Here is a 27,993-nt window from a genome sequence, read left to right on the forward strand (position 1 = left end):
AAATTTTAGACACAGTAAGTACCATGTGCAATATTAGGCAACTGAGGATATCTCTGATTAAATAAGTTTGCTACTTCAACTTGACTTTTACAATTCTCCCCGTAACCGATCATTATTAAAATCTCAATTCGGTGGGTCTCAGTTTCAGTCTCAGTTTCTGCAAGAAATTAGCTTTTACTTAAAAATTTATTATTTTAATGTAAAATGTCAACACGCCAACAACTGATTGATAACAATCCACATTATTTACCGATTTAGTTTAATTAGCAGACTATCTAGACAGTTTTTGCCTATTCATGACAAAAAATGTTAACACGGTTACTAAACAAAAATTTTCCCCAATATACTGACACTTAACAACCAACATCAGGTTGTTAAGAATCTTTTAAAAACATAAAAATATACAGGGTGTTTCGTTAAAAATAAGGATTATGGACTATGCCAGACTTGCGTGCATCACCCTGTACATTTAAATTTATGTTTAAAAAGCGCACATTTAAATTTAAAAGTTAACGTGTCCCAGAGTTTTTTATTATTTTCTATAAATAATAAGAATACAAACAATTTTATTCCATAAGTGTTTTCCACACTGTATATATATATATATATATATATATATATATATATATATATATATATATATATTTCATTTATTAACAAATTTAAAACCAGTTGGGTAATACAGTTATTTTGTTAAAAAGAGAAGTGACGCCTATGTCTAGCGGTCAAATGATAACATGTATCCAATGTTAACTCCATACTTCTTATATACTGCTAAAACGAGTGAACACTGCCAAAGGTTGGTATTGTAGTTGGTAAAGTGAAGGCGGTAATGCTGTGTTAGTTGTATGTGTAACTATATTATAAAAGATGAAACATAAAGTTATATTCCTCTTCGTATACTTTGTATTCTACAACGACGTATTTGCTCAAGGTGAGTAAAAAACTTAATATACTATGACAGCTAATTCTTAATACTGCACGAATATTAAACCGGTCTTATTTTTCTTTTCTCTTTATAACGCGACGTATTTTTAAGCAGACTTACATTTTTTTAAAACTGTTCTTGTGTTTTAAACTAATTTATGAAAATATCCATTGAATTTTAAATAAATCTCGTTTTGTTTACATATTTATATTTTGATATGTTCTTGATGTAATGTTTAAAGTATGCAATTAATTGACGATGTTTAAATTCTTGGGTTTTCCAGATCTTTTTACTTTTAACAAAAACAAGAGCGGAACAGCAGAATAAAATTAATGAGCCCATTTGATTGGTCTTTGTTTTCTATTAAAATAATAAATTACGTACAATAATTTTGTGTACTTTCTGATTAATTAAATCCGTTTAGTAGCCAAATGTTTACGTTATATACCTATTAAATCGCTGTACATTAAATACAATTTATTAAGAATTATCTACAACCATTTCAAATAGATTTAATAATAAAAAAAACCTAATTTAAAATTAATTAAGCAAAGCAGTTAAACAAAATATTTCTTCATATGTCAATTATTAGTTTAAGTCTGAGGCATGTATTCTGGAAATTTAGGCGTTTGCTTCTTTTTAGTGTCCAAAATAGCATGACAAAGGTTGAAAGCATACTCAACTTTGAATCAACTTTTTGAATCCGTTAAAGAAAAAATAATGTATTAATCATTGTGTTTTGATCATCAGCGAAGAATAATGCCAGGTAGCTCCCGTCGACTTACCTGAACATTTTCTCTCTTTCTGATGCCTCTTGAATATAAATTTTAAATAAAATAAGGGATAGGCAATATTTCTGTTTAAGACTCTTTGTTACTTAAAATACTTCTGAAATAGTCCAGTGATCAGAGGGTTGACTTCTAAAAATCATTCGAACAAGCTGAATTTTACCGAGAATATTAATTTTGCCATCCAAAAAAAAAAAAAAAAATGCAAACAAGTTTACCAAGAATCTGTACGGCGTAGAAGAAAATGTTTTAAATAAAAAATGTAACTGAGATAATTTTCAACAAAAATATGTATTAGCACTTTTTGTGTAGAATGAACCGTCCTCTCATAAAAAACGCTTAAAGCGACCATCAATTTAGAATGTCAGTTACGCGCGCGAAATCAATGTTCAATAAAATTTGTATCGGCGGACGGTAAAAATTCGATATCTTTTGATCCAAGTGTCTTATCGACAAAAGATGTGTTTTAAATGTAAAGAGTGCAGCTTTCGTATGTTTTTGTATTTTGTCGCAAATAAACTCAGTTTTTATAAAAAAGTTAAGTAAATAAACGTGGCGCGATGTTTCCCATTTTTTACGATTCTCGTTAAATCAATAAAATTGATTACTTTCATTGACAAGTAAAACTTCCATTTTTACAAATCAATGTTTAGGGGCAAAGAGGGAGACTTAATCCGACCGTTACATTTTTTCAGATAACTTTTTTTATAAACGATCTAGAACCTTGATAATTTAGTAGAACATTACAAATTTATCAAAGTTTTGGGTGTTATACACCCGAAAAATATACTACAAATAAACAACGAGTTTTTGTAGAATCTAGTAATAGAGAAAAACTAATCATGTCTCCCCGTACTTCGGGAGACTTGATCCTTGTGTATGGGTGACTTGATTATACCTTCCCAGATTTACAATTTTAAAATAAAACCAAAAATTGGATGCTGAAAACTAACTTTACTCAGTCATGACATAACAAATAATATTATTAAAAATAGAAACACTTTCTGGCAGAAAATTATATTCAAAAAGTATAAAAGTGAAAAAAAATATTGTTGAATATTGAACATTCTCAGTGATTTAGAAAAGACAAAACATCCTATGCGCTTACTGTAGCTCCTAATAGTCGGGCTTGGTAACTTTTTTAAAATTTGGTCACGTGCGACTCCACCCATGTCTTCTTTTTCTGGCCACTTAAAGGTTTTGTCATATCTTTTTTGGGCAAATTTGATTTTAAAATCCTCGTTCTTTCTTCCCATTATCAGTCCTACGTAACGATGGACTAAGTTTCTTTCGGAGATGAGGCTTACAATTACCCAATCTTGCACACTCAATTCAAACTCGTCACCTTCTGCTTCTGATTTACATTCAGTATCTGTCTCTACTTGCATTTCGTCATTAGATCATATTCAGACTCTGATGACGATGGTAGCATAATGTCACTGCCCCCGAACTAGAAGATTCCCTCAAATCCTTAAGTTTTTGTTTAGTCATTTTTTTAAGTGCTCTTACTTTGGCCTTTTGCTCTTTTTCTAATTTTTTTTTCTTCTTTAAAAACTGCATACGAAAGCTGAACTCTTTCTGATACAAGTTTTATGAAATATTGATTTCACGCGGATAACTGACATTTAAAATCGACGGTCGCTTCAAGCGTTGTTTGTGAGAGAACGGTTCATTCTACACAAAAAGTGCCAATAAAGATTTTTGTTTGAAATTATCTCAGCAACATTTTTTATTTAAAACATTTCTTCTACGGCGTACAGATTCTTGGTAAATCGATTTTTTTGCGTTTTTACCCCCTTACGAGGGAAGTTTTAGGTGTAAGCTCGGGGGTAAAAGTGGTTAACTTTTTGCATATTTTTTGAGGTCCCAAAATTAATATTCTCTGCAAAATTCAGCTTGTTCGTATGATTTTTAGAGGTTCAGAAGCATTTTTGTCTCTTACGAGTGCAGTAAAAAGGAATTTTTCATCTTACAACATTCAGTGGGTTCTTATAGATGTTGTGTAGAGCTCTTATATACGTTTTCTTTAGGTCTGTTTTTATCAAAATTTGACGAGATTTTAAAGGCAATGTGTCAGTAGACTTTTTTAGATTGGTAGCAAGATTTATAGCAACACGTTTCTCTATTACGTATTGTAGAGTAAAAATATTGTGCATACAGCACCGTCCTATCCGAAAACTGTCTGTTTTTCTCTTTCTTTATGCATACTTTGGAATATTTTGCACCATACACAGAAAAGGAGATATCTTTTAATGCTCTAACAGATGAATTACGCTTCTAAATGCAGCGTATAAAATATTCTCCACAGTACTATGTCACCGTATGGCACAATATACATAACGGATAGTAGGAAAATACCAGGCTGATTTCAGAGGTGGTAAATCGATAATTTATCTGATTGCAATCCTGAAACAAATTTTAGAAAAAACTCTGGAATATGGCATTGATACTCATCACATATTTATAGACTACAAAGCAGCCTACGACTCTGTGAATAGAAGAGAATGTTCAAGGCAATGAAAGAGCTAGGAATACCAAATCAGTTGGTAAATTTAACAAAACTAACTCTTGAAAAAGTTGAATGTTGAGTACGAATTCAGGGGGAACTGTCTGAACCTTTTAAAACAAATAACTGCCTGCGCCAGGAAGACCCTTTCTCCTGTATACTGTTCAATCTGGCTCTGGGAAAAGTAATACGTATGTCACAGATCACAACCATTGGTTCAATATATAATAAATCAATGCAAATCCTTGCCTATGCTGATGATCTCAATATTGTTGGAACGGAAAACGCTGTATGAGAGGGATATGTAGCGTTAAAAGAATCAGCTACAAAAATGGGTTTAATTATGAACACCAACAAAAACGAAGTATATGAAAATAAGCACGCAACCACAAATCCTACGACCACTTGTTATATAAAACGACGTCATCGAAGCAGTCAACGAATTTTTATACCTGGGAGCACTGAACACTGAAAATAATACTACCGCAGAGATAAACCGCAGAATTTGCACGGCCAACAGATGCTATTTTGGGCTCAATCTCCTCCTTAAATCCACAATTATATCGAGAAATACAAAAATAAATCTCTACAAAACAACAATACGCCCAGTCGTAACATATGGTTCAGAGACCTGGACTCCAAGAAAAAGTAATGAAAACAGGATGTTTCGAAAGAAAAGTTCTAAGGCGAATCTATGGATCAGCGAATGACAATGAATTGTGAAGAAGACGATACAACTTCGAACTTTATAAAATACCAGGAACCAGATATCGTAAAATATATTAAGTAGGACGTCTGAGGTGGATAGGGCATGTAATGAGGATGAAACAAAATGACCAAGCTAGAAAAACGCTCCTTGATAGACCCATTGGTTAGAGAAGAACAGGAAGGCCAAGAACAAGGTTCCTTGACAACATCGATGAAGACATGAGAAACATGAGAATATAGAATTTTTCATATAAAAATGATTGCACGTCATTTAAGATTTACGACGTCAGAACCCCACAGCGTTGCCAAAACATCAGAATAGTTAGTAAGTGAGGAATTTTTAAACTGTCAACTATTTGTCAAACTGTAATATTAACAGTAAATACACTTAGCTTTAAGACTACTGCAACACACTAAAATACATAAGAAAACATTTTAATACAAAATTATATATTATAAATTTTAAACTTAGGTACCTCTTTTAGAGCATTAATACTAAAAACGTCCCGCCATTATTTCTTGTTCAAAATAATATATCTCATATGAAAGCTTATCAGCTTTCTACAGACTATTTAGTTCTTTTGGCATAGCACAATCACAATACACAACAATAATTAGTTTTTAAAGCTATTAATTTAAATTTAATATGTATTTATAAATACAATTTATTAACATATAATATATTATGATCAAATTGTGTAAGAAATCAAAACATAAACAAAATTCTTACTCCAAAAAAGTGGCATCACTTTAAACAATTTTGCCACAAGCTGAACTGTCATTGAAATTTGAAGTATTCCAGTATCATTTGCGTACAATTGTCTAATCTATTTAATTAAAATTATTATTTTGTTGAATATTAGACTTAAAGAGTTATTTCATAAAATTTATATTATTAATAATAACAAATGTTTTTGGTTATTTAATTAATATAATTCTAAAATTCCCAATACAATGATGATTACATTTTTCTGATTGTTATACCATGTTGACGCCTATGAAAGATCGAGCAGTTCCGTATGGGTTTCGTATTATTAGCTGTGTTAGGAAAATTTGAACTCTAAGGTTGACGTTCTGGAAATTTTAAATATAAGTGACGTCACTTTTTATAAATTGTGACGTGCAACAGTTTTACTTTGAAAAATGGTATACGTGCTTGGCATGGAGGACAGCGATGGACAGGGACGACTGGAGAGAAATTCTTGAGGAGGCTAGGACTAAAATTGCCACAACAAAAGTACCAGAAACTAAATTTACCGCCTTATCTATTTGTGTATTATGCACCCCTGTGTCGTTTCCTATGACAAACTAGGGGTCCATCAAACGATGTAATATACTAAGGATGGAACCTATAAATAAATATTTGCCTCTAAAATCGCCGATAACACTTGCCGACTCTTATTTCCGAAATGTCAGTGGTCTACGAAAAAAATCTTTTGGTACATAATATCTACATATATACATATATATATATATATATATATATATATATATATATATATATATATATGTATATATATATATATATATATGTATATATATATATATATATATATATATATATATAATAATTATTTATTTTCGTTATTTACATTTGAATAAAAGAAAAGAAATAATATCGTGGAAAATTTTAATAACGTAAAAACTATAAAACATATATATTTTATTTATTTGCATATCGCACGCCACTGATGTGACTGGATGCAAAATATTAAAAATTTGACGAATTTATCGATTTACAAAAAAAAATAGATTAAATTATTGACTTAACATATTTTATAACCTGCCTAACATTAAAATATCAGGGACAGCTATATTCACATTAATTAACTGTCAAATTCACGTCGAACATTGTAGCCGATAATGTGACGTCAGTTCCGTCGTTGATCAGCTACATGTAAAAATATCAACATGGTCCATCCTTAATATATTACATCGTTGGGTCCCCCATCACGAAAAAAAAAATAAATTGGACATACATTCAGTGTTGCTACTTAATGATTAACATAATATGTTTTAGAGGGACGGCTCATCAGAAAAAGAACAATGGAAAGAGAGTAATATGCAGCAAGCTTTAAAAAGCATAATAAGAAATAACTACGGGACTGGCCGCAAAAAGCCTTTAACGTTCCAAGATCGACTTTGAAACGGCGCTTTATTAAGCAACAAGGACTACAACAAGACCAATATTCTCCACTACTTTTGAACAGGAAAATGCTAACCGTATTATCACTATGGAAACTCGTTTTTTTTTGGCTTGACCAGTAAAAATTTACGAAAACTTGTATACGAAGTAGCTGAAAAAAACAATATTAGCCAGAATTATAATAAGGAAAGCAGGGTGGCAGACTGGAAATGGGCCAGAGGCTTTTTAAAGCGAAATCCTCGAATATCATTACGCACTCCAGAAAATACTTCGTTGGCAAGGGCTCAAGCTTTTAATAAACCAAATATAATGTGCCTATTTTACTGCATTAGCAAATATATTAGATGAGTTTCACTTTCCACCGGAAAATATTTATAATATGGACGAGTCCGGTTTGACAACTGTGCAAAAGAAATCTTGATGAACATATGATCGATGCACCTACTGGAAGTGTAGCCTTCGCTCAAGAAAAAGTGTTGATGACTTCCGGCATTTTCTATCTGTGACTCTAACATTTTTTAAGGTATGCAAAGGCTTCTAAAACCAACCAAGTTTTCTGTTACTCGATGCCATGGTAGACATAAAAGTTTTGAAGCCCTCCAATTTGCAAAGGAAAAGGTTATTATGTTTTGTTTTCCTCAGCACGTTCAACCCTTGGACGTAGGATTTTTTAGACCACTTCAAAGTTACTACGGCCAAGAAATTCAATTATGACTGCAACAAAATCCAGGTAAAACAGTGATCCAATTTAAAGTAACCAGTCTCTTTAATAGAACATATTTAAAAAGTGCTCTACCATCAAATGCAAGTAATGCATTTAAAAAGACAGGAATACAACCGTTTAATGCAGATGTCTTTGAGAATTGGCAATTTTTGCAGTCTACAACAACAGATAGAGAAAACTCTGAATAAAACCCACTACTAGCATGTTCTGACCAGAACTCACCACCGAAACATTGGAGCCAAAATGTTTCTTCGATTAAAAGTTTATCAAAAACACCCACTGATCAGAAATCAACATTATCTTCAGTAATAAACGTCTCGGTAGATGTTTGTATCTGAAGTAACGCAAAAGGGGTAGAAAACGGAGTAAAATAGGATGTTTAAATTCAACGCCAGGAATTGAAGATATAAAACAAAAAATTGCAGAAAGAGACGTAAAAAAGGAAATAAGACGCCAGAAAAGTGAAAAGGTAAGGTCGTGTTTTAACTACAAGTATTTTTGAAGACGATTGTGAATGCTGTTTGGAAGAAGACGACTCTGATGATGCAGCTTGCATTTACTGCAATGGACTATTTTCGCATTCACGATCCAAAGAAAAATAGATTCGTTCTCAAGTGTGTAAGAATTGGTGTCACACTGAATATGCAGATGTAAATCGACAAAACAATTTGTGTGTGAAATATGCACGTAATTTTTTTAATCTTGAAAATACTTATGCTGCAAACTTGAAAAAAAACTTATGCTGCAAACTTGCTGCAAAATTTGAAACATTTGCGTATTGTACAAATAACAATTTGTTATGTGGTCATATTTAAAGCCTGCCAAATAAATAATTAAAATTATTATAAAGCTATTTTCTTAAGGGGTCCATTATAGGCACATTTCCCCTATGTAATAAACAAAATATGCAAAATAAAAGCGAAAAACGCAAACATTAAGATTGGTCAATTAGTTGCGAAGTTACGATAGTTCACCGGTATTTACAACAATAGTAGAAGGTTTCAGGTCTGTCTTTTAAACGAATACCTTTGTTGTGCCAAATACCCTGGTAGATATAAATTTTCACATGTTTTTCTTTTGTGCAACCTGGTTAAAATGTTGATTTAAACTTTAAAAATACAGAAAAATCGACGAGAGGTAGGGGTGGGGATAGTAATTTCAGCGGTCTCAAAAATACAATCAAGCGTTCAAAATTAATATTCTCTCAGCGTCTAGTGGACCAATTTTGATCATTTTTTTTAAACTGGGGTCCTGTGAGTTAAAACTTTCAAGTACAATACTTTTAAAAGCGTATAATTACTTATTTTCCATGTTTTTACGTATACATGAATATTCACTTGCAAAATAACGTAATTTTTTTCTTTTTTTTTGTCCGTTAAGGTTACAGTATAAATTTCAACTGTAGTATTTTTTATCAATGAATATTAATGCCTATAATAATAACTCTTCAATTTATTAAATCAATTTTAAACAATATAAAATAAAAAAATAGATAATATCGAAATAGAGTTTTAACAATGATATTTCTATGTATTGAAGAACGTTAATAATAGTATTCTATATTAAAAAGGCAGTTTTTAAAACAAAAAGTTAATTAGAAATTGAAAAAGTTATTCCATTTGTTTATTTGCTTAAAACTTGTACAGTTGTTTAAAAAATTACCTAAGCTCTCCTATTCAATGGATTTCAATTATTCAAATTTTATTTGAAAGCACAAATGCCCTTTTATACGAAAAAAAGTTTGTGTTGGATTTGCATAATTTTAAAAATTAATAACTTCTTTTTCAAAAATGTAGATTGATCGTTTGTGTTAAAATTTTGTGTAGTGTAGTTTTTATATCAAAAATAATTTCTGGATCAATTTTGAAGGTTTTGTGTGGCTTTCAAATTCACAAAAAAATTTATTTTTGACTCTTTTATGCAATAATAATTATTTCTAATTTTTCTAATCTAAGTTTTCCAATTTTTTTCACAAATTGTTTAAAAACAAAATTAGCCCACCTATGAAGTGTGCGCGATTAAAGCAAAAAATAGGATCATATGAGATTTACCCAACCCAAACCAGATATCGCCTGGTCTAGATTATGATTATAATATTATATGGTTTATAAAATGATTAAACCTTAAAAATAGTTCATCACAGTGATTCCAATTTAATCAATTTGGTGGTATTTATAATGATAAATTGGAATAACATTAAAAACCAAAATGACGAAATCACTTACAAAGAAGACGGAAAATACGCGATCATCGAAATGAAAAAATGTAAGATTTTTATTTAAAGATAAGGATGTGTACATATTTTGTTCAAATTTATAATTAGATCGTAAATTTGTTGAATTTGTAGACTAGATAAATTTGCAAAAAAGCCTTTTTCTTGACACACTTTGATACAGGTAACTAACAACTGATTTTGATAAATTTGGTGATAACAATATGTAATATAACAAAATATGGAAAAGAATAAACTTTTTTTACACTTTTTACTTATAAACAATGTAAAGGCCGGTTTTCACGCTACGTTTTCTTGTACGTTTTGTGGGTCATATAAAACGTACGACAAAATGTACGTTTTGTCCAGTGTATACACACTACGTTTTTCCTTCCGTTTTCTACCTAATTTCTAATTCAGAGTCTTGAGTTGTGTGAAGTTTGTTTAGTGATTTTTTTATTATGGATTAAACAAGGCTGCTTTCTTTTATTTTTTCAACTATAACGATACTACGACTGAAGAAAAAGGGGATAAAGAGGGAAAAGACAAGATGGTCAAGAGAGTGGCTTCTGAAAAGAAACCAGTATTCCCACGTCTCGTTACTAAAAGAACTGAGAGGCGAACAAGATGAGTGGCGCAATTATTTGCGAATGGACACCTCAGCCTATTGTCAATTGCTAGAGTTGGTAACACCATACATATTGAAACAAGATAACTTCATGAGAAAAGCCATTACACCCCATGAAAGACTCACAGCAACTCTCAGATATCTTGCAACAGGACGCAGCCTCAAGGACTTGACGTTCACAACCATAATATCCAAACCAGCGCTAAGCCAAATAATTCCTGAAACCTGTAATGCAATCTACTTGGTTTTAAAACAGAACTACTACTAACTAAAGCTAAACTACTATTTGTTTATTAGTTATAAATAGGTAGAGGTTTAAAAAAATGATTTTCTTTGATTTACACACCAAAAAGAATAAAATAAAACGTAAGCATTTTTTCCCTTTACAGACAAAAAAAAATTATAAGCGACGTTTTTTTTTTATTACGGTCACTATAGTCTTTATTTTTCACTTCCCTAAACAAGGAAAACTTTTATACAATTCAATAAATTCCCCGAGAAAATCGTGGGTGTATCAGTTCTCGCAAAACTATGCTTCTCCCATCATTTCTGCAATCTGACCTTGGATTTCATTTCGATTCGACAAGACGTACGTTTTGCTGTTTACATGCCACGTTTTATTGTATAGGATTTGTCCTATCCAACAAAACGTACAATAAGACGTAGCGTGAAAACCGGCCTTAAGATCGCTAATTGCGAACTCCATCTCCAGATATTTTTCTTTGCCTTGTATACTTCTAATATTCCAGGCTCCCAACTTTCATATCTCTTTTCTATTCTCCTTGTTTTCTTTTTTACACTTCCCTCTACTGTCCATTAATATTTATTGTACTTTTTTCCTTATTCATTGCCATGTTCGTTACTTTTCATTTACTCTTATTTTTTTTGTTATTTCTGGTTTCCTTCTTTCATGTTCCATTTCCATTCTACCTTGTCTATAGTTAGTTTGTTAAATCCAATTCTCACTAAATCCTTTTCATTTTTTCTTCTTTTGCCCTTTATCTTATTTGTTTCTACATTTCTCTTTCTGATGTCGTTTGATTGTGATTAATGTATAATGCGTTGGTCCCTAATTTTTTGCAGTTTGAATTTATTTTGTATAATTCTTTCCTTGTCTTCAGCACTATCCAACTCCAGCTTACATACTCTTTCTTCTATCGTTGTTGCTGCTTTTACCTGAACTTGTACTTTTAATTTTTATGTAAGAAAATTGGTCATAGTACTTTTCAATATTTTTGACGTGACAACGTCTTAAATTAGGTTGTGGCTCGGAGTCACTCATGAAAAAGTGTAACGCCCGCTCACGTCTGTTACGATGAGTCACCGAACGAGAGAGAGGCCCGCCGGACCGGCGAATGCCTTGCGTCTCTCTCCCACTCAAACATGATCGGTCCGCTGCGCGCGCAGCACTAGAGAATTAGGCGCGTTGAATCACTCAAATAGAAATTAGTTAAGTTTAAGTTTACATGTACAATGTTTTAGTAAACAAAATATATTTCTATAGTTAAAATTTGTGCAATTCTTATTTTCATTCAATTCCTTGTTCCTATTGTGCAATTTAATAATATTCATATCAATAAATATTCTACCGAGAAAACATTGTTTTCTTTCTTTTCTCTCCACATTCTGTTTCAAGCTGCTTACTTCTTGTTTCATCATCTCGTTCTCTTTATTTACTCTTTCATAAATTGGTGTTCTTGTCTGATTTAATTAATTTCATGTCGCAAAAAATTAACACGTATAGATTTGATTTTCAAATAAAAAATTAATTTTTTGTTAAATTTATTGTTGAAAGATATTATTTATAACTATAATACTTAAATATTTAAGTTACCTATCATTTGATAACCTTTTCTACTAATAATATTTAAGCCTGGGTCCTTCAGGTTTTCTTCCCGCTGATGTCAGTTTTATAATTTTCTTGGAGGCTAGATCATTCTGCATCCGTTCTACGTGGCGCATCCAGCGAATGTTTGATACCTGGAAATTTTTGATCTGGTCCATAACACGTTGGTTTCTAGCATGGCGCATGGCCGAAAATATGACAGCAATTTTTTTAAAATGCAAACTTCTTTTATTTACCACACCTTAATTTTCTATTTTAGTCGGCAACAGATGTACATTCAAAGGAACCACAAAAAGAGGAGTTTGCAAAGAAATTACTAATTGTCCAAGCGCAGATGAGCAGGCCAAGCGAGGAGTTGATCAAACGTTATGTGGTTTTGCAAATGATTTGCTTACTGCGATTGTTTGTTGCGAAGGTATTAGTATACTTAATATTAAATTTTAAATATTTGTGTACCGATATACGAATGGATATGTAGACGATATCATATATATATATATATATATATATATATATATATATATATATATATATATATATATATAAAGTAGTTAGGTATTATTGACTGACACGTTATGTAAAATAAAGTTTTATTTTGAGCTTGCAGTCATTAATATGGCAGGAAAGTGAAACTCTTTGTTCTTTAATTAAGCTTTCGCAAAATTTATTTGCTTCTTCAGGATATGCTAAAATATGATATCAGTAAATACAATGAAATTAGAATTAAATAACATTGTATAAAACTAGTATAAAAACTTACAACATGAGGTTAATCCATTAAATTTTTAAATTGACAAAACATTAAAACTTAACTTATCAATTAAAATTGCAACTAAAAATGTAAAAACATTAGCATCATTGTATACATAAATCCTATTCCCATATTAAAATTGCAACTAAAAATGTTAAAACATTAGCATCATTGTATACAAAAATAAATCACCTATTAGCATTATGGAAAGCTCAAATGTAATTTATAGAATACCATGCGAAAATTGTGATAAGTCATACATCGGACACACATCTAGAAATCTAATAGGCAGACTAACATCACATAATAGTGACCTTAGAAATAATAAAAATACGTGTGCATTAATAGATCATGCAATTAATAAAAATCATTCATTTAATTTCAATGAAACTAATATATTAAGACGTGAAAACCAATTAAATAAAAGAGAATTCTTAGAAATGGTATGCATAAATAAATATCAATGCGTTAATAAAAAAACTAATATTGATAAACTAAGCAATATCTATAATTACATTCTGTCTTACGAAAATTAATACAATAATTTTCTAATATTAGATTTTCTGACTATAAATACTATAATTTCAAAAAATTTAAATTAAATATTCATATTTGGCGCCACTTTGTACGTAACTATAATAACAATCAAAAGCTAGTTATCAACAACAAAAAACATAATAAACAGAAACGAGTGTCTTTCTGACATAAATCAAACATCAACATAATAATCAATGTCATAATGAATTTATACAAAATTAAAATATTGTACTTACATAACTATATAATTTTAATAAGTTAAGTTTTAATGTTTTGTCAATTTAAAAATTTAATGGATTAACCTCATGTTGTAAGTTTTTATACTAGTTTTATACAATGTTATTTAATTCTAATTTCATTGTATTTACTGATATCATATTTTAGCATATCCTGAAGAAGCAAATAAATTTTGCGAAAGCTTGATTAAAGAACAAAGAGTTTCACTTTCTTGCCATATTAATGACTGCAACCTCAAAATAAAACTTTATATTATATATATTATATTATATATATATAACTCGAAACACGTGTAGAGCAATGGTGGAATTCGAATTGAAATGAAATGCAATCTTTAACACTCATTTTAACGTCTTTTACGTAAAGAGCGAAAAAGATAGTGTTTTTCAAGGGAGAACTGTAGATGTACGTCGGAGTAAAAGTTTATTTCTAGCGTCGTTCAACAGCTTTCAGTAAGAGGCTTTGAATTTGCAGTTTACCTAATTTGATATCAAAGATATACATATACATATATATATATATATATATATATATATATATATATATATATATATATATATATATACAGGGTGGTCCTTAAGTAATTGTACAAACAGAAACCGTAGATTCTGCACTTTAAAATATTACGATTTAAGCCAACTTGCTTTAATAAAATGTTGATATTAAGAAAGATACAGGGTGTTAAAGTGGAAATTTAAAATTTTATTTTTCGCTATAACTTTTACGTTTGTAAATATTTTCGGACAAAAATTTACAGTTGGATGCTTTTGAGTAGGATAAATTATAATTTTATACTTACTTTAATGTAACTAATAGAGGCCGCCACATATGCTACATGTGTGGCATAAATTTACGCTTAACTTTTTTGTTCTTTAAGTTAGCTCTATTTGTGTTAAAAAACATTAAAGATACATTATTTTTACAAAGAAAAGGTATACTTGTTAGTAACCCGAAAATTTAACCGTTTTCGAGATAAATGCATTTTATAAGTCAGCTGCACAATAATTCTTAATTTGATATTTGTGCGGTAAAGCACTAAATACCTGTAGATAAGCATAATTCATAGTTTATTCTTATTAAAACAACTCAAAGATGATAATGTAACATCACAAAATGCTTTGTTATATGTGCTAAATGTCTTATTGGAGAAAAGATATTTCATCTTCTTCTTTAGGTGCCGTGTCCATACTCAGACGTTGGCATCATCATGTTTACAATTTCCCTTTGCTATCGCTTCTTAAGTTTCTATAATGGCGTTGTATTACTTATTCTCTATTGTAAAATGCTAAAAACCCAAAATATGTGGTTTATGCAAGATGGTACACAACCAGATTCTAGAGAGAAGGCTGTTAGAACATACTTAAAAACAACTTTTCTGAACGTTGGATTGGTCGTGGTAGTCATATTCCTTGGCAATGTGGTGAGATATTGATATAATTATTTAATTCATAAAAAATCCAAAAAGAATACTTATTGTTCATTACGTAAATTTTTTACTCATTTTTATTAGGACAAATAGAAACTAGAGCACAGGTATTGAATAACACATATGTGTCCTGTTTCATAATACTTTTGCAACAAATCTAACCTGAAAGACTTAGCATTTTTACAAAAACATGATTGTTGTCCTAATAAAAGATATTGTTATAAATATAGTAAACACACAGGCAATTTAGTTCAGCATAACATTAGTTCTTTAGTAAATCATAATAGTCCATTTGTTCGAGATGTAATTATAGTTACTCGTAAGCTGTAACGTAATCATATAAATAAGCAATCTCATCGATATATTCATCCATTATACATTATATCCACCACGTAGCCCCGAATTTAATCCGCTTGATTTTGGTGTATGGGTCGCGTTAAAACAACGTGTCTATAAGAATCCCATAAACATTCGCAACCAACTATGGGAAGAAATAAATACTGCAGCAGTTTCTTTAGAACCAATTATGCTATTTAATATCAGATGATCTTTTATGGAATATATTGACAAATGAATTAAAGAAAATGGTGAACATATCGAACACTTACTTTGATAAAAAGTTATGTTATTTAGTTTAACTATTTCTTAATTTGGTTTGTAAACAAAATGTTTTGATTATGACTTTATTTTACATAAAACGTAAAATGTTTGATGTAAAATCCTATTATTCTGTTATTTTGTCAAATCCTATTATTAATTATTCTGCAGATATATTTATTTTATTTAATATTTCGTGAACTGTTAACTTTAGTTAAAGGTATTTTATACCAAAATTCAGAAGTATTAATGTTTTTGTCTATTTTTTCTTCGTTGCCTGGAGTAATTGCCTTAGATCAGAATTATGCAGCTGATTTTTAAAATGCGATTATCTCGAAAACTGTTGAGTTTTAAAGTTATTAACAGGTATACCTTTTTTTTGTTAAAATAATGTATCTTTAATATTTTTTATCCCAAATACAGGTAACTTAAAGAGCAAAAAAGTTAAGTGCAAATTTATACCACATATGTGGCATAAGTGGCGCCCTCTATAAGATACATCAAAGTGTGCATCAAATTATAATTTCTCATATTTAAAAGTACTCAGTTGTAAATTTTTATACATAAATGTTTACAAACATGAAAGTTATAGCGAAAAATAAAATTTAAATTTTGCACTTTAACACCCTGTATCTTTCTTAATATCAACATTTTATCAAAGCAATTTGGCTTTAATCGTAATATTTTAAAGTGTAGAATCTACTGTTTCTTTTTGTACAATTACTTAAGGACCACCCTGTATATATATATATATATATATATATATATATATATACATATATATATATATATATATATATATATACATATATATATATATATATATATATATATATATATATATATTAAACCTAAAGTTAAGATTAATTAATTATTAATCTTTACGAATGAATATTAAACTCAACAGTCTTCCGGGTTGAACCGCGTCGATTATCATTGCGCCGAGCTTTCGACATCCTCTCCGATGTCTTCTTCAGGGCTCCCGGGGTCTCAGTCTCCCGAGTCCCCAGAAATTACTACACTGGTCACTAATCAATGCATTACTGCCGCAGGGAATAGAGGACGAGTCGTTAATACCGTCGATGGTGATGTGGCTTGAGTGGAGGTTGACGTGGGGGCCAGCGTGAGGACTGGCGCGAACATTTCTGACAGTAGGATTTTGATTGACGGGTGGAGTGGACGGTATTTTTTTATGAGACGTCTCCAAGTCGAAGGTAACCGTATGCCGTCATCTTTTTTATTGATGCAATTTGGCCTTTTTTCGATTTCTATGGCTTCTCGGATAATTCTTGGTTTATAGAAGCGGATGGAGGCGATGGTTCTGGTGTTTTCAAAATCAATTTTGTGACCTGTATGAAGATGGTGTTGACCTAGACCGGAAATTGAGTCGGAATTGCGAACAGAAATGAAATGTTCATAAAACCTATTTTGGATTCTACGATTTGTTTGGCCTATATAGGATCGGGGGCAGTCTGCACAAGGAATTTCATAAACTCCGTGTTGTTTATTTGGAATATTGTCTTTGATTGATCGGACAAGAGATGAAAATTTTTGTTGGGGAGTAAATATTGTCTTTATTCCTCTGTATTTTAGAATTTTGTCGATTTTGTCAGTGACACCTTTGATGTAAGGAACAAAAGCTCTCGCATGATGAGGGTGAGTCTTTGGGTTGAGATTGATGTCTGTGGATGCTCATATTGATGTGATTTTCGCGATAACAGTTTTAGATGAGTGCTTGTTTTAAACTAGAGAGCTCAGCGGGTCTACTTGCATCATCGCAAAGGCGTATTGATCTGAAGACAAGCATATTAATGACTGAATTAATTTGTGAAGAGGAATGATGATAGTTGGCATGCAAGTAACGATTGGTATATTTCGATAAACAGAGTGATGAAAACCTTGGGATTGGTTTTTCCACTCTTGATTGATTGAATTTTATAAAAAGTATATTTGCCCTAACCAATAACTAAACCTTACCAAAACCTTACTTCAAAAAATTTCCTTATTTGTCAGTACATGTACTTGCAAACAGCTTATAGGCATTCTGCATAGATGCATTGTGCAACCAAAAAAGATGCCAGTCATCCCATTTGGTTTTAACTAAGCTAAGTGAAATAGTTAGTAAAACTGATGCTTTCTTTTTTAATAAATCATCCATAATGGAAAATACCATTGTATTTAATTTTTATTATATTTAGTAGTTATTGGGTATTTCTTTGGGCCCGAAACGGTTAAAAAAATACTAAACCTGGCCCTCCATAAAATTATTTTGGACACCCCTGCTCTAGAGAATGTATATAGCCCAGGAAAACTAAAAGAAAATGTTTCTCCTTCACTAAACTCCTTATAGTGCTTAAATAAAAAATCTCTTGAAATAAAAAAAAGTAAAGAAGTGAGTGATTAGAGAATAAAATGTAATATTTGTCATTATTATATAGGTATGCTTTTGCAAATGTTGTCTGTATATATTTGTTTTAATTGCAGTGACGGTGGAAGCAAATGATAATCTACTCCCTGCCAACTTTGAAACGAATGGAAATGGCAATATAAATCCACCAGGAAAAATGAGTGAAAGAAGTAATTTTTATAAATAATAGTTTATTTACTGTTTTGTTAACGTTTTACTGAAATTGTTTTAGAGTGTCAAGAATATAGTAAAGCAGTTACATCTGAAGTACAAGTTATATCCTTGGTCTCAGATGCAACACCTATGTCTTACCAAACTCCTAAATGTGATTATAACACTGTACCGTTAATAGTGGGTGGTACACCCGCCGAGGCAGGCGAATTTCCATTCATGGTAGATAAATAAGGTCATGTATAATAAAAAATTGATTCAATTTGTTTTACTTTGTAGGTTGCAATCGGTTTCAATACAACTTCTGAACCATGGAGATGTGGAGGAACATTGATAAGCGATAGATTCGTTCTTACTGCTGCACATTGTACTTATGCAAGAGATGTGTAAGTTGAACACAACATAAATTTAAATAAATGAAACTATATTCTTAATACTTATGATAATACTTCTGTTCCTATGCATCTGACTGTGTCAAGCTAATATGACGTTTGATAACAAACTACTGTATTAATTGCATAGCGTTGCTTTCAAACAACACCGAAATTAAATTCAATTGAAAAACTAATATTTTGCCCTTTATTGATTTTAAAGTGCATATTGTGTAGTCCAAGACACATTCTATCAAAGTGATCGCGCAACTCCCCATAAAACAGTCATCCCCATCAAACCAAGTTTTCCCGCCAAAAGTTTTAATATGTTGTCGTCAGTCATTACACGTGTGTGGTACAAGTTCGTACAAGTTTTAGTCACTTTATACTATTTTTAAAGACAAAGTTCCCTTAATTTTTTAAATAAAATTGTGAGATAATTAACTTATACATAATTGGTAAGTATAAAATTAAAATTAGAATAACAAATTAAGTTTTAAATGGACGTTGCTTTCAGGTAACTTTATACCATCACGCCATGGAACTACCTCAGGTCAGGGTAAATATATTTTATGGAAATAGGTAGTAGATCTGTGATCTGTGCCAGATGAGTCTGATGACAGTGTTAGATGAAGATGACGCTATTGATGATTCCTCTTATATATAGCCTGACAATAGAAATGTATCTTTAAGTATATTTTTTAGACTCTTCTCACGAGCTACATTTTTAATATTAATATTTTTTAGGATGAAAACGCTCAAGATGAGGAGGATGACATTCTTTCTAGTGAGACATCTGAAGATGAAGTGAACGATTCATCTAATTTTCGAGGTAAAAATCTTACAAAAAAGTCTTACAAAGGGAAAGTCTGTAAAACAAGAATTAGCAAAGAATGGTATACAATTTGTATACCATTCGTAGGGAATATGTATACCATTTGTAGGGAATGTTAGGCAAAATAGACTCACTGGCTGTAGAATGAAATCCAACAAAGAAATGAAAAAAAGCAGAGGTTCATTTCAGGAACAGAAAACTATTATCGATGGAGTTCTCCTGATTTTGGTGAAGTGGCATGACAACAAAGATGTTACTATTCTAATTTCATTTGCAAGAACGTATCCAGCTGGCAAAAAGAACCTTATATCGAAACAATATATCGTGGGCTTGGTGCAACAACTCACTAAGTCAAAATTTACATGTATTGAGATCTTTACATATTTCACTAAGTCTAGTTTAATTCTATCGTATTAACATTATTTTTGATTGTAAAAACTTACTAAGTAATCACAAACAAAGATAGAAAATACACATTAAGTCATTTTACCAGTTCGTAGAGACGCAAAAACTCATCAAGTAACATAGTGAATTGTGTGCGTCAAATTTCTTTAACAAACGTGACTTAGTGAGTTTTATCTGTCAAAAGCAGTTGGTTTCCTAACCTTAAAAAATATTGTTTACTTTGAATTTTACGCAAATTAATATCATTCGAAGTGCAGAGCTTGAGTTACTTTTATGATTTTACTGGTGATATAAGAGTGTCAAAACTTTATTAATCATGACATATTTAAATAGAACTCATAAAATACTTCAGTTAGCGGTGACTATCGAGGAATCAATAAGTAAGTAGCCAATGTGTACATACCTACTATTTTGTTGTTATTTTTTCATTATGATAAGAAATCTAAATATAATTTTAAGATCTTACGTCTTTATTACAATAAGACAACCCTTAGCAGTTTACGATATTATTTGTTATTGTTTTATTTTAGGCATCGAGTCTGTAATAAAACCTACTCCCAATTTTGAAGAAACAACGGAGTATACTGTAGATAAGGAGAGTGGCGATCTTGTTGAAGTCACCAACTATGCCATTGAAAAGACTATGTCTACCAGAACTGTTCTCGTGCCATACACTTCTTCTGATGAAGACAGTGAAAGTGAAAATACCGGCCTAGCCACTTTACAGCATCCGATTGAAATGGAACTATCCGATGAAGTACTGGTCAATGATGAAGAAAAACGTTTAACAAGATGGAGAAAAAGTGACCCACAGAGATGGCATAGAAATCGAACTAAGGAGCAGATGAATAAAGGTCAAGAATATGTCTCAACCAGAGGGATAATACGACCTCCAAAAGCACCCCAGCCTATTTCTTGCCAAAATTCATGCAGGTATAAATGTAATATTAAATTTAACGAAGAAGAAAGGAAAAAAATTTGCAAGGAATATTGGGGTCTTCAACTTTTTGAGCGAAAAATGGATTTTATTCTACAAAATGTTGCAGTAAATTCACCAAAAACTCGCAGGCCAAGAAATGGTGAAAATAGTAAAATGAGGGGTAATGCCAAAACATATCATTTTTTTAAGGGAAACGAAAAAATTAGAGTGTGTCTAACTTTTTTCATGAAAACCTTGAATATTAATAATGGTCCGATAATGACAGCATTCAAAAACAGAAATCCTCTTGGTGTATTTGAAGGTGAAGACAAGCGAGGAAAAAGACCATCTGCAAATAGAACTCCCGATGTTGATATTGCAAGAGTTAAGGCTCACATTGAAAGTTTTCCCATAATGGAAAGCCATTACTGTCGCAAGTCAACAAACAGACTGTACTTAGACTCAAGACTAAGCATTTCCAAAATGTATGAACCTTATTCTTCATTCTGCCTTGAAAATAATTTCAAGGCAGTTACCATGCATGTCTACAGAAAGATTTTTGGTACACAGTATAACCTTTCTTTTTTTAAACCACGAAAAGACCAGTGTCAAATGTGCGATCGATATACAGCATCAGATGCAGAAAAGCGTCGTGATTTAGAAGAAGATTATAGGAATCATATCATGAGCAAAAATGATGCCGCGAAAGCTAAGGAAATTGACAAATCTAGATCTCAGGATGATCCATCTTTCCTTTCTGCAACATTCGACTTGCAGTCAGTTTTGCAAATACCATCTTCTGATGTGTCATCTATGTACTATACAAGAAAAGTAAACATGTACAATTTAACAATTTATGAAACTCCACAGCCTCACAAAGCATACTGTTTTGCTTGGAGTGAACTAAATGGAAAACGAGGCAGCTCAAAAATTGGTACGTGTTTATACAAATGGTTTGAAACATTACAGCCCGAAGTAAAACACATCACTGTTTTCTCTGACACATGTGGAGGTCAGAATAGAAACCAGAATATTGTTGCTCTTTTTTTATACCTTGTTCAAGTAACCTCAATCGATATAATTGAACATAAATTTTTAGAAAGCAGCCATTCATACATGGAAGTTGACTCAATGCACAGTGCTATTGAAAAAGAAAAAAAATATCAACCTGTATACATTGTGAACGACTGGCTTAGTATTTTTAAAAGGGCAAGATCTAAGCGCAATAGAAATAAAAATTATGGACCATACATTACAAAAGAACTTAAATTTACTGAGTTCCTGGACTTGAAGGATCTCTCTAGACATTTTCTGAAAAATAAGTTATGGGATTGTGACAATCAAAAAGTAAATTGGCTGAAGGTAAAATGTTTTAGGTTTAAAAAAGGACAGTCAAATGTTGTTGAATACAGATACGACTATTTCGGAGAGTACAAAAAAATTAACATCGAAGGACGAGTTCGTACTAGTCGAAAAACTGACTGTACTGAGCTTGAACTCAAAAAATTATATAACGGCGCTCTACCCATATCCATTAATAAAAAAGCAGACCTCATTAAACTCTGTGAAAAGGAAGTAATTCCGAGTGAATACCATGGATGGTACAGGTCACTACCAACATCTTCGACAGTGAGAGATATTGTTCCTGAAACTGAAAATCTCGAAAACGATGAGTGATAATTTATGTGTTCATATTGTTTCCATGTAAGAATCTGTATTTTATTCAATAAAATTTAATACCAACATACCGTGAGTTTTTTTATAGCAATCCATTACTTAAAACCTCATTAAATCAATTGCGTATTTGCAATCATGGTATAAATTTAAAACTCACCAAGTCAGTTTTTTTTGGTTTTTTTTTATCTGTACAAACAGGAATAATAAAACTGGTCAAAACATTACTGATAAAACATCTGATAATATATCTTTTATCTAGTAACACACATAAAAATAAAAAAAATAAAGTATTATTTAGGGCTTCTACAACATGAAACAAGAGGTTTTTTTATTAGCCATTTTCTCGAAATGACTTATTTTGACTTAGTGAGTTTCTGCACCAAGCCCACGATATTGATATTGATTATCCATCATTCATTATTTTATATAAGAGTATGGGAGGCGTTGTTTTGCTTATTGCCTTATATAGAATAACGATTAGGTCAAAGAAGTAGTACCACAAATCCTTTTTTTACTTTGTTCACATTAAGGTGGTTCAAGCATGGCTTTTATTTAGAAGAGATTGAAATTCTTTAAAAAATACCAAAAAAGAACAGATACCTCCTACTACTAGAATTGACAGCAGAAATTCCACAAACCCTTTTTTTTGCAAAATAAGGTAAATTATTATAAAAGACGGGGTCCATCTAGTTCCAATGTGTCCACGGCATACGAGGAAAACACGATGAAACATGCAATAGCACCCGTTCCTTGCGAAGAAGTTAGAAGAGATCAAATGGGTCATTGGTACATATATTTTGAACAAAAAGGAAGATGTAAATATCCTAATTATGAAGCAACTCCCAAAGTTCAATGCCAAAAATGTAAAATATTTCTTTGTTTCACTACATTCTAATTGCCTCAAGAATTTTCCTATAGAATAAAGTTTTCATATGTTTAATTTTTAATATATTATATGTAGTTTTATTGCAGTACTCATTCCATATTTTATAAAAAGCGGAGCAACTCAAAAATTGGTCTAGAGGAATTTTTTTTTAATTTATCACTCAAGCTATGTTAAATCAAGAAATTATTTTTAGTGTCCATATTTAAGATTCATGCAATATAAACAGGGGTGGGTCGGCAGCCATTTTTAAAATAAAACTTTTTATGCGGGCCGCACATTCAAATAACTTCAAGTTACTTCAAGTAACTTAAATATTGCTTTTATATCATAATATACGAGTATAAATATTAAAAATAAATATAGAAAAAATTATTATTAATCGACAAGCTATAATAACAATAATGTCAAAGAACAAAAATGTTACAGTACTTATATAACAGATAAAAAAAGCAAATACAATTCCAAGTTATGTATACATATGTAAATATTATTATATATATATATGTAAATAAAAAACATAAAATACTAAGGAGAATAGTTTATCTTTCAATTTATTCAGTCATTAAAATTGAATGCACTTTTTGTTATTGAATATTGTTTGATAATTTATTTTAAGTCCGGTTGTGTTTGGAATATTGAGATCCTAAACAAGTTTTGTAAATTTTCATCCATCAAATTCGTTCTGTATTTTGATTTTATGAAATTTATTCTTGAAAATGTTTGTTTGCATAAATAGGTGCTGGAAAAAATACAAATCAATGATTTTGCCAAATTTCTTAAATTGGGAAATTTGTTTTCTAGTATAAAAATATAAATTACTTACATTTACAATTACAGTCCACATTATTTATTTTATGTTTTAATTAACAATATGGCTTCATAAAGAGGATAAAATTATACAGTTTTACAAAAATTATTTATTTTTTAGTGGCAAACCAACTGTAGTACGTCTTGGAGAACTCGATTTATCATCAGATCAGGATGGTTCAGTGTATACGGACTATTTAATATCACGAGTAATTGTTCACCCAGGATATTCAGTTCCGTATAAATATAATGATATTGCTCTTCTAGAAACACAAAAACCAATCGTGTTTAACAATTTTACGAGACCCGCTTGTCTAAATCTTAACCATGACCTTGACGGTCAAGGCATCGCTACAGGATGGGGAAAAACCGATTTTGCTGGTGATAGTAGTGATAGATTATTAAAAGTAACTTTAGATATATACGAAAATCAGCAATGTGTGAAAACATTTCCCCCTAATAATAAAGAACTACCAAGAGGAATAGAAAGTACCATGTTATGTGCTGGTCGACTTGAGGGAGGAAAAGATACTTGTTATGTAAGTTTACTTTTTACTTTACATTTTTTTATGTTTGTCTAAGCTGAAAATATCTTATACAGATATTTGAAGGTTCTAAAAGGTATCTGAGGGGTAGCTGATGAAAAATCCATAAAGACGTACAGCGGATTTTGCTCTGTTTTTTTTAAGCAATCATACAGATTGAAAAAAATCATTTTTTGACTATAAAATGTTTTTTTATACAGTTTAGAGAAAAATGGTTCAAATAAAAAATCTTTAATTCAATTGCTAAATTAAAATACATAAACAATTGACCGAGATAATTGAAAAAAAACCCGTATATTTCAGTAATTTATAAATGTTAATAATTTTGTTTTTTGCATAATGACATGTAATATAACTACTTGAAAGTATGATAACTATTGAGTTACTGAAGTGTGCTAAATCTCAGCTAGATCGATCATGTAATTTTTTTATCTCGGAGAGCGATTCTAATTAAAAACATCTGTTCAAAAAAGGGGACTTTGATATTTTTTATGTCATGCGCTTGTTAGTAGGTTCACCAAAAAGATGGTGAAAACACACACACACACACATATATATACACTCGCGATCATAAAATCCGGGTCATCTTGAAAATTTGAAGTTTCTTAAATATTTTTGCCTCTGGTGCATTAATAACCTTTTTTTTTTGGCTAATGTATTTTTTATTTGTCATCAATGTTTGTTTTGAAAGAAAAAAATGGTGTTTTATTGTTTTTATTGAAAAAACAGAAAACAAATCAAATTGTTGATAAAACAGACATACGAAAAAAAATGGAAAATACAGAACGTGGTAAAAAATTAGTGAAATTTCAATGACCAATATCGTGTATTGCCTCCCCTTGCTCTAATAACCTCTTGCAGACGACGGGGCATACTCTCAATTTTTCTCCGGATTACATGTTGTGGTATGTTATTCCACTCTCTCACTAACAGATCCTTAAGCTCCTGTGCGTTGTTAGGAGGAGGTGTATGGGTTTGAATACGTTTTTTCAAATCGTCCCAGAGATGTTCGATGGGATTCAGGTCCGGAGACCCAGCTGGCCAGGGTACCCTCGTCGTTACAACTTCGTCCAAGTATTACATACTGATCATGGCAACGTGCGCTCGCACGTTGTCCTGCATAAAAACGGCGTTTTCTCCAAGCCCTGCCATGTTGGGCATAACATGTTCTTCCGGAATCTCCGTAATGTATCTTCGTGCAGTTAGGGACCCATTTTAGATGAAGGGTAATTCTGTGTGGAAGTCGGAAGATATACCTCCCCAAGCCATGACCGAGCCTCCACCAAATGGCATTCTTGGAGCAATGCAAGCTTGTGAAAATCGTTCACCGGTTCTCCTCCAAACTCTTACACGTCCATCGGATCCAGTTAGGCAGAAACGGGATTTATCTGAAAATAACACTTTGCTACAATCGTTAATTCCCCAATGCGCGTATTGTCGAGCAAAAGCTAGTCGTGCAACTCGAGGCACCCGGCGAAGTGGCGGTCCTCTAGCCATTACCCGAGAAGATAGTCAAGAAGAACGAAGTCTTCTTCTGACTGTTCCAACACTAAAATTGCGATTTCGTACTTCCTCTAGACAATTTTGATGCATAACCGCAGTTGAGGTCCGGTTTCGTAAAGCCTGAAACACAAGGAAATGGTCATCTAGTGCCTTGGTCGTTCTTCTTCGTCCAGAGCCAGGTCGCCTGGTTAGCAAACTTGCCTCCTAGAAGCGTTGAAGCACTCTTTGAACCGTAGAAAGGCTTACGCCAACAGTTCTTGCGACTTGCCGTTGAGTGTGACCGTCTTCCACAAGTGCAACAATTTGTCCCGTTTCAACAACAGTCAAAGGCATTTTTGTCAAAAAATAAACACTAATAATGGCACTAATAACCACTAATGGTGGCAATAATAAACGTTTGTCCGTTGCATTTGAACAGAAAGTCGAAGTACAAACGAGACATTTAAATCAAGCGGAGTTACAGGTAGCGTTCATTTTGGGAAGTGTGCACTTTACCGCGAAATCGGCACTATTGGAATTCTTTGTTACAAAGGAAACCGCAACAATTCTCAGAAACATGCATTAGTTTGTATTTGTGTTATTATTATTTACGATAAAGCTCGTTAAAAATGAAATATCGGTGATTTTCAAGGTGACCCGGATTTTATGATCGCGAGTGTATATATATATATATATATATATATATATATATATATATATATATATATATATAAGCAGTGTGTAAATTTTAAAAGTTATATGGGCTATATCTTACGAACAAAAGCTGATATCGAAAAATGCTTGAAACCGTTTCTAGGATAGTAAGATATAGCCCATTGTAAGTTTTAAAATTGACACACTGTATATATAATGGAATTATTATGGTTATTTAGCAGAACATGTTCTACATCTTCTTTGTACCAATTGTAACATGCTTTTCGGAAAGAATTCGATTAGTTAAAAAATGAAATGAGCAGTATTATCCGGAGGATGTAATGCAGAATTGTAGAAATGTGTAGTGTTTTTTAACTTTAGTACACTTTTCCGTTTTCACTTGTTTGTAATATTTAAATAATAATAACGCAAAATATGTTTTTTATAGGGAGATTCTGGAGGTCCTCTTGTAGTGACAAAAAAGGGAAATATGTGCCAATTCTTCCTAGTTGGAGTGACTTCTTTCGGTAAACTTTGTGGTCAAAAAAATACTCCTGCTATTTATACTAGAGTTTCAGAATACATACCGTGGATAGAACGAATAGTGTGGAAATCATAGTTATTATATTAAATTTTTGTATTTGGTACATTTAGTTTTTTTGTAGAGTAATAAAGTAAAAGAAAATATTGACTAAATTGTGAAAATTTGAATCTGTAACTTTTATATTTAATTTGTATTTTTATTATTTTTCTATGGGAAATAAATTTCATGCTATTTTACAATGCTTTGTTGTACATGT

At 31.3% G+C, this 27,993-nt stretch overlaps 2 protein-coding genes across 3 annotated transcripts; both read left to right on the forward strand.

The window, feature by feature from the left end:
- Positions 1-747: 747 nt before the first annotated feature.
- Positions 748-27,976, forward strand: LOC140452043 (venom protease-like). Its single transcript, XM_072546073.1, has 7 exons — positions 748-934; positions 12,746-12,901; positions 18,519-18,611; positions 18,674-18,834; positions 18,892-18,998; positions 24,634-25,051; positions 27,642-27,976. Exons 1-7 carry the CDS (start codon positions 871-873, stop codon positions 27,810-27,812), a joined length of 1,170 nt encoding a protein of 389 aa, XP_072402174.1. The 5' UTR covers positions 748-870; the 3' UTR covers positions 27,813-27,976.
- On the forward strand, positions 19,005-24,614 carry LOC140452042 (uncharacterized). Of its 2 annotated transcripts, XM_072546072.1 has the most exons (3): positions 19,005-19,441; positions 19,501-19,675; positions 19,731-24,614. In XM_072546072.1, exon 3 carries the CDS (start codon positions 20,615-20,617, stop codon positions 22,817-22,819), a length of 2,205 nt encoding a protein of 734 aa, XP_072402173.1. In that variant the 5' UTR covers positions 19,005-19,441; positions 19,501-19,675; positions 19,731-20,614; the 3' UTR covers positions 22,820-24,614. The 2 variants fall into 2 exon arrangements, with proteins under 2 accessions (XP_072402173.1, XP_072402172.1); XM_072546071.1 differs by having other exon boundaries at positions 19,005-19,675.
- Positions 27,977-27,993: the final 17 nt, after the last annotated feature.

This window comes from Diabrotica undecimpunctata, chromosome 10, assembly GCF_040954645.1.
Source record: "Diabrotica undecimpunctata isolate CICGRU chromosome 10, icDiaUnde3, whole genome shotgun sequence".
Lineage (NCBI taxonomy): Eukaryota > Metazoa > Arthropoda > Insecta > Coleoptera > Chrysomelidae > Diabrotica > Diabrotica undecimpunctata.

Excerpts from the sequence above, each read along its gene's own strand:
- LOC140452043 (XM_072546073.1), top strand. The coding sequence starts at position 871 with ATGAAACATAAAGTTATATTCCTCTTCGTATACTTTGTATTCTACAAC. Across the intron at positions 12,902-18,518 it reads TGCGATTGTTTGTTGCGAAG|TGACGGTGGAAGCAAATGAT; the intron begins GTATTAGTATAC and ends TTTTAATTGCAG. Across the intron at positions 18,835-18,891 it reads CAGGCGAATTTCCATTCATG|GTTGCAATCGGTTTCAATAC; the intron begins GTAGATAAATAA and ends TTTACTTTGTAG.
- LOC140452042 (XM_072546071.1), top strand. The coding sequence starts at position 20,615 with ATGTGTACATACCTACTATTTTGTTGTTATTTTTTCATTATGATAAGA.